This window comes from Lynx rufus, unplaced genomic scaffold (genome assembly GCF_022079265.1).
Source record: "Lynx rufus isolate CCGP_SWC_20201006 ecotype Redwood Valley unplaced genomic scaffold, mLynRuf1.p SCAF_18, whole genome shotgun sequence".
NCBI classification, from domain to species: Eukaryota; Metazoa; Chordata; class Mammalia; order Carnivora; family Felidae; genus Lynx; species Lynx rufus.
Window position 1 is genome coordinate 23,923,133 of NW_025814832.1, and position 7,615 is coordinate 23,930,747.

Genomic DNA, 7,615 nt, shown 5'->3' on the forward strand with positions numbered 1-7,615 from the left:
CTCATTTGCAGGGAAGTAAATCACCGAAAACTGTTTATGAACTGGCATCCCTTCTTCGAAATGTAAAGCGAGGACCTCTTTAAGTGGCGGTATATTTTTGTTTGGGGGGTGGGGGGTGGGGGGAGGGCGAGCGAGCCGCGGCTGCCATGCAAGCTTAGACTTTTGGAGGCTTCGCTGCCCTTTTCTATTCCTGGAAATCACAAAAAGTGAGGCGGCTTCGAGATCTTCTTCGCCTTTTCTTTCTTTTCTTTTTTCCCCCTCCTCCCTTTCCCTCTCCTTTCCTGGCGAGGGTGACTAGGAGCCGGCGAATCCGCGTTTTTTTTCTCTCTCTCTCCCTCCCTTTCCCCCTCCCCACCCCCTCCCCAACAGCCCCCAACTACAGCCGCCGCCGCCGCCGCCGCCTCAAAATTCAATAAAATGAGCTCTTATTTCGTCAACTCACTGTTCTCCAAATACAAAACCGGGGAGTCCCTGCGCCCCAATTATTATGACTGCGGCTTCGCCCAGGACCTGGGCGGCCGACCCACCGTGGTGTACGGTCCCAGCAGCGGGGGCAGCTTCCAGCACCCGTCGCAAATCCAGGAGTTCTACCACGGGCCGTCGTCGCTGTCCACCGCTCCCTACCAGCAGAACCCGTGCGCCGTGGCGTGCCACGGGGACCCGGGCAACTTCTACGGCTACGACCCGCTGCAGCGACAGAGCCTGTTCGGTGCGCAGGATCCAGACCTGGTGCAGTACGCCGACTGCAAGCTCGCCGCCGCCAGCGGCCTGGGCGAGGAGGCCGAGGGTTCAGAGCAGAGCCCGTCGCCCACACAGCTCTTCCCCTGGATGCGCCCGCAAGGTGAGCTCGCGGCGGGGACGGCCGGCCGGGGCGGAAGGGAGACCGGAGGGCCCGACGCCCGGGCAGGGGGCCGGGAAGGCCGGGAGCGTTTCCTGAAGCTCCTGGAAGACGTGCCTGCTGCGTTCCGATCGCCTCCCGTTTCTTTCCTCCTCCCTTCCTCCCTTCCTTCTTTCCTTCCTTCTTTCCTTCCTCCTTTCCTTCCTCCCTCCTTTCCTCCCTCCCTCTCTCCCTCCCTCCCTTCCTTCCTTCCTCCCTCCCTTGCTTCCTTCCTTTCTTTTTTGTTTCCCTTGAAAGGGGGTCGCTAAGCGACATTTCCTGAATCCATAAACCCCTCACCCTGCCTTACTTTTCTTCTTCTCATCCTTTTTTTCCCCTTTTAGTGTTTTATGGGGGTAGTGGAGAGAGGGTGGTGGGAGTGGGGGCGCTCAACTTTTGCACTTCTCAATTGCTTTATAGTTTAATTACCCTGAAGAAACTTTTCTTCTGGGGCAGAGGCTCTGGGGGCTTTTCAAGGTGGGTCCATTCGTCCCCATCCTGGCTTTTTAAATTCTTATATCCTCCTCCCCCCCCCCTTCACATCCTTCCTTCTAAAGTTTATGGCACTTTTAATAGATTTGAACCACCCCTACCCAACTCTGGTGCTCGTTACCAGGGGAGGGGGCTCCCCCTTTCTGGCTCCCTTAGATTCAGTGGTGTCTGACCCCCCTCACCCCCCCTCCCCTCGCTCCTCTGACCGCGGCCTCCCAGCGCCCCCGCCCCTGCGCGGGGTAGAAGGTCCCTTGCCCTTATTATACTGGTCTCCTAGGCTGGTTCACGAATCTTCCAACCTTCTCCATCTCTGCCCCCTCCCCCAACCTCCCCTCCCCCCTGTCTCGCCCTTTCCCCCATTCCCAGCAGCCGCCGGACGCAGGCGAGGCCGACAGACCTACAGCCGCTACCAGACCCTGGAGCTGGAGAAGGAGTTCCTATTTAATCCCTATCTGACTCGCAAGCGGCGGATCGAGGTATCGCATGCGCTGGGACTGACAGAGAGACAGGTCAAAATCTGGTTCCAGAACCGGAGGATGAAGTGGAAAAAAGAGAACAACAAAGACAAGTTCCCCAGCAGCAAATGCGAGCAGGAGGAGCTGGAGAAACAGAAGCTGGAGCGGGCCCCGGAGGCGGCGGACGAGGGCGACGCGCAGAAGGGCGACAAGAAGTAGGCTCCACCTGGGACTGCCAGGGCCGCGGCCGCCCTCCGTCCGCGGGTCCCCCGACCACGCCGCCGTCGCCCGCCCCCGCCCGAGAGAGCTCTGGCCCCGCGAGCGGGGCCGGGAGCCTGGCCTCCCGCCGCAGCGTCCCCCGCCGCGCCAGTCCCCGCTAGTGGTAGTATCTCGTAATAGCTTCTGTGTGTGAGCTACCGTGGATCTCCTTCCCTTCTCTTGGGGGCCGGGGGAGGGAAAAGAAAAGGATTTTAAGCAAGGACTCCCTCGCCCTGCGAGGGTGAGCGGCTGCGGCCTGGCTGAGCCCCCCACGCCCCCGCCCCGTGTAAAAAGCCTCCTTGTGCAATGGTCTTTTTTCCTTTGAACGTGCTTCTTTGTAATGACCGAGGTACCGATTTCTGCTAAGTTCTCCCAACAACATGAAACTGCCTATTCACGCCGTAATTCTTTCTGTCTCCCTCCCCTTCTCTCTCTCTCTCTCTCTCTCTCTCTCTCTCTCTCTCTCTCGTCCTCGTTTCCCCCTCCCAACCCCTCTCTCCCCGCTGCCCTCCCTAGCTCGCTGGCTTTCTCTCTTGCTTCTCTCTTTTCCTCCCAACACCCCCGCCCCCTTTGGTTTGGCAATTTCGTCTTAAGTGTTTCTCAAAAGAGGTTACTTTAGTTAGCATGCGCGCTGTGGGCAATTGTTAAAAGTGTTCTTAGGTTTACTGTGAAGAGAATGTATCCTGTATCCGTGAATTGCTTTATTGGGGGGTGGGAGGGCTAATTATATATTTTGTTGTTCCTCTATACTTTGTTCTGTTGTCTGCGCCTGAAAAGGGCGGAAGAGTTACAATAAAGTTTACAAGCGAGAACCCGAGACTGGCCCGGCCCGCGCTCCTCATTTGCCCCCGGCGCCTTGCAGAGCTGGGGGGGAGCCGGTCACCGGGCTCCTGCGCCCTCCAGGCCAGGCAGCCCAGAGGAGGGGGCGGGGGCTGGAGGCAGGTGGTGCGAGTCCCTTGGCCCAGGGGCGCAGGGGGTGAGGGAGGCGGCTGCGCCTGATTGGAGGAGAGAGGAACGGGGGAGGGGAGCCCAGAGAAACCCCCTCCCTTCGTGTTCTGAGGCTGTCTGCTCGAGACCCAGGCGCCCAGGCCAAGCTGGAGAGATGCGCCCGGTTGGTGGCTCTATCCCTCGCCACCTCCCCTTTTGTTTCTGTGGGCCCTCTCCTGTCTCCTGTGTGTGCATGGGGGGGGGGTGGCTGCTAAAAGTGGAGCGCAGGGCCGTTGAACAAGCGTATATATTTATTCCTCCCCCCCACTGGGTTTGGGGGGGGAGGAGGAGGAGAGGGGAGATGCTCTTCCCCACCTCTCCCTCTCCAAGAGTTGGCCACCTTCGCCCAGCTCCGAGGTCGTGGCTCGCCGCCTTCCTTCCTTCGCTGCCTCTGCTTCTCCGGCAGCCACGCTCGACTGAGGCATCCGCCTCCCGGAACCAGGAGAGCAGCATACCCAGGCCGCCCTCCTCCCTTCCTTTCTCTTCCCACCCACCCCACCCCCTTCCTTTTTTATTTTCAAACCTTTTTTTTTTTTTTTTTTTTTTTAAGCCAACAGAAACCGCAGTATCCAACGCCTGTGGGCTGGATCCCGCGCCTGTAGGAGCACCCACGAAGCCTCACTCCATCCCTGCCCGTATGTCCGGGGGCACCCAGAGAGAGCCAGGAAGCCAGGCTCACCTCCGCTCCTCACCTCGGGAGAACAGGACCAAGTTCCCCCAAAGGCCCAGCCAGGCTGAATTGGCCCAGATTAATAAAGACCTGCCCTGCCCCCACCCACCCACCCAGTTGCGGGCAGTCCCTGCATTTGTTTCTCGCTGGGTAACCGGCTGGGGAGGTTGGGTGTATGGGGGGGGGTGACAACACGGATCGCTCCGCGGTTATTTATTTTCCCTTCTACTCAATCCCTTCCTCCCCAAATCTCGCCTGCAAGCTGCCTCCAGCCCAAGGGGGTCGGCAGCGGCCCTTGAGCCCCCAGCCCCAATCCACAGAGCTTGGCTTTCCCATTCATTATTGATCATATTTTATAAATCCAACGCCACACAATTTTTTCCACATTACCGGGAGCCGTGGGGAGGCCGCCCGGCCATTGGCGGAGGGCACGTCACGTGGGCGGGGTCACGTGGTCCGGAGAGGAAAAAGGGGGTCCTTTTTGGTGTAAATCTGGACTCTAATTCTGTAATATATCAAGGAATCTCGTAAAACCGACACTAAAACGTCCCTGCCTACAAATCATCCGGCCAAATTATGAGTTCATTGTATTATGCGAATGCTTTATTTTCTAAATATCCAGCCGCAAGTTCGGTTTTCGCTACCGGAGCCTTCCCTGAACAAACTTCTTGCGCGTTTGCTTCCAACCCCCAGCGCCCGGGCTATGGAGCGGGTTCGGGCGCTTCCTTCGCCGCCTCGATGCAGGGCTTGTACCCCGGCGGGGGGGGCATGGCGGGCCAGAGTGCAGCCGGCGTCTACGCGGCCGGCTACGGGCTCGAGCCGAGTTCCTTCAACATGCACTGCGCGCCCTTTGAGCAGAACCTCTCCGGGGTGTGTCCCGGCGACTCCGCCAAGGCGGCGGGCGCCAAGGAGCAGAGGGACTCGGACTTGGCGGCCGAGAGTAACTTCCGGATCTACCCCTGGATGCGAAGCTCAGGTAACGCCGCGCACCGAGCCATCCCGAGCCGCAGTGGCCTGGGCACATTCCCCGGAAGGCGCCCCCTTCCTGGCCGAGTGCCCCTTTCCGCGTCCAGAATGCTCCGGTAGGAGGTCGGCCGTGGGGGGACGCGGCAGCCGCTCGGCCGCAGCCCGGCGCGCCGCCCCCACCCCCATTTTTTGATCGGTGCTCTCAGGCTCGTTCTGCTCCCTTGGCGGATCTCTCTCCGCCGACGCCGTGGCGCTCCGAGCCCCCGCCCGCCCCCCACCTTTCCTCCCGGCCTTTTAGCTTTAAATATTTATCAGCCGCGCCGGCACGGGCTGGAGACGAGGCCGTTTGTCTTGTGGAGGAAGGCTGGGGTTTGCAGAGAATAGCCATTAGGGTCTCCCCCCTCCCTTCTCCCTTCCCCCGCCGGGGATCTCAGCTCTGGGTGTGTCCCCCAGCCCCAGCTTGGAGGTCTGGGGGAGGGGGCCGCAGCGCTCAGCAATTCTCCCCTCCCCCTTCCTTCCCAGCCAACCCCGCTCCCCCATTATTCCCTTCTGGACAATTAGAGGTGGGCTCTAGAGGCCTGGCGGGAGGAGGGGGTATGAGAAGAGATGAAGATCCAGCCAGGGACACAGAGCCAGAGAGGCAGGTGGAGACAGGGGGGCTGAGACCAAGAGAGACGAGGCTCCTGACCCCCCAGTGAACTTGGGAAGGGGGAAGCAGAGCTAGAGAAAGGGTGAGCAGCCTCATAGGAGTACAGCTGGCTTCCTCAGGTGCCCCCTCCTAGGGTTCCTAAGTGCCTCTGGAGAAGTGGCCAGCAAGTTTGCAGGTATCATTCCAGAAGGGTGAATGTCCTCTTAGGAGAGGGTCTCCATGGAGCCAAATCAGAAGTTAGAGAGTGCAGGCCACTGAAGAGGCTACTGCAGGAGCCCCAAGAGAGTAGAGTCTCCTGACTAGCCCGAACCAGACATCTTTCTTAATGCTTTCCTGGTCTCAGGGCCCAACCCCAAGGTTCAGAAGGCCCAAGACTTGTGGTCAGAGGCTCCTAATCTAACCAGAAGCAGCCCAGCTCCTACACTATCCGTATTGGCGGTCACTGTCCCCATTACCTGCTCCATAATTCAACTGCCTTTCCAGTTGATTTATCAAAGCCCAAATTTTTCTGCTCGTAAACATTTCACGTTGGCTTTTATCTGACTTGAAATTCGGGCCCCTAGTCCCTCCTCCCACGTCTACTTCCCAGGAGGGCTGGCATCGGCACCGCCCCCAGTGCAGCCTCCCCCAAGGCTCCTCAGGGTTTTGGCCTAACCTGGAAAGCTCTCCTCTGGCCTTCAGCCCCCACCACCCTGATACTCCACGTTCCGCCCCAAACCAGGCTGCTGTCTCCCCTGTGCCTTCCTTCCTGGAGGCCCAAATATTGATTTGGAGAACTGGGTCGTCTGGGCAGGTGGGCAGGCAGGACAGCCTGGCCCTGTCTGAACCTCAGCCACTCACTGGAAAATGGTCATCAGAGGGCAACTGCTCTCAGGCCAACTCTGAGCTCCAAGGAAATCTGCAAATTCTCACCTCCGCCTCATACCACAACAGGCTGTGTGTGTGTGTGTGTGTGTGTGTGTGTGTGTGTGTGTGTATGAGAGAGAGAGAGAGAGAGAGAGAGACTGGGTCTATAAGGCTCCTTTGTTTCCTTTTCTTTTTGGGAAAAGCACTCAGGTCAGGCCTAGAGCCCCACTCCAGGGTCACTTCTATGGTTTCCATTGCCCCATTGCCCTAAAGACATCAGAGTCACTATCCAAAAAGGGAGGCTTGGGGTCCTTGGTCCCAGGGGTGATGGGAGGATTAACCTTCCTTCATCCCACAAGAGCCAGCAGGCTAAATCTTTCATCCAGAAGCCTGAGGCTGGAGGACTTTCTGGGTGGAAAGTGGGGATGTTTGCCTCAGGAGGCCTGTAGAAAAGCCTGCACACGCTGGGGGTATGGAAAATAAGAATCTGGCTTAGTGGAGAAATGGGCTCTCCCAACCACTTCTCGTGGCTTCTCCTACATGCACTGATTATTCCCCTTTAAATATTATGTGCAGGGACTGACCGAAAGCGAGGGCGCCAGACCTACACCCGCTACCAGACCCTGGAACTGGAGAAGGAGTTTCACTACAATCGCTACCTGACCCGCCGGAGGCGCATCGAGATCGCGCACGCGCTCTGCCTCACCGAAAGACAGATCAAGATCTGGTTCCAGAACCGGCGCATGAAATGGAAAAAGGAGAACAAGACGGCGGGTCCTGGGGCCACAGGCCAGGACAAGGCCGAGGTGGAGGAGGACGAGGAAGAGTGAGAGCCGGAGAAAGGGCAGAGGAAGAGAGCTGAGACAGGGAGAGAGGTGAAGCCCAGCTCTGAGAACTGATCCAGGAAACTCAAATTAAATCGGGAGGGGGAAAACTATTTAAATAGTGGAAGGCAGTTGAAAAGTTTTTAAGGAGAGAAGGTGAAATTTTGGTTTCTTAACACTGAAAAAAAAATACTACCTATAGAAACGTCCGTCGGGTTTGTTTTGTACGATATGAGGACATCATCTACCTGTTCTGTAGCTTTCTGGGATTTGCCGCCCCTTTTCTATGTCGCTATTGTAAGGTCTTTGTAAAATCTTGCTGTTTTGTAAACCCCTTTCTTTGACGCTGTCTTTGTGGTCTGTGGGTCTGGACTTACAGTGTGTGGTTTCCGTCCTCCTGAGCCCCCCTGACTTCCCAGTAGCGGCACTGAAGGGGCCTTAGGGAGCCCCATGGACCCACCGACTAGCTCAAGTGTCCCCTCTGTGCACCTGGCCTGCCCGATGCTCCTTGTTCCCATGAGCCCCCGTGATCCTCTTTACGTTGTATGTGTACCTGAAGGATGGAGAAATAAAACACAATTTAAAAATGAA

At 57.8% G+C, this 7,615-nt stretch overlaps 2 protein-coding genes across 2 annotated transcripts; both read left to right on the forward strand.

Moving 5' to 3' along the window:
* The first annotated feature begins 417 nt into the window (after positions 1-417).
* Positions 418-2,043, forward strand: HOXB8 (homeobox B8). The gene is made up of 2 exons (XM_047080576.1): positions 418-841; positions 1,736-2,043. The coding sequence occupies exons 1-2, from the start codon at positions 418-420 to the stop codon at positions 2,041-2,043; spliced, it is 732 nt and encodes a 243-aa protein (XP_046936532.1).
* Positions 2,044-4,267: 2,224 nt separating this feature from the next.
* Positions 4,268-7,615, forward strand: HOXB7 (homeobox B7). Its single transcript, XM_047080534.1, has 2 exons — positions 4,268-4,715; positions 6,777-7,615. Exons 1-2 carry the CDS (start codon positions 4,316-4,318, stop codon positions 7,028-7,030), a joined length of 654 nt encoding a protein of 217 aa, XP_046936490.1. The 5' UTR covers positions 4,268-4,315; the 3' UTR covers positions 7,031-7,615.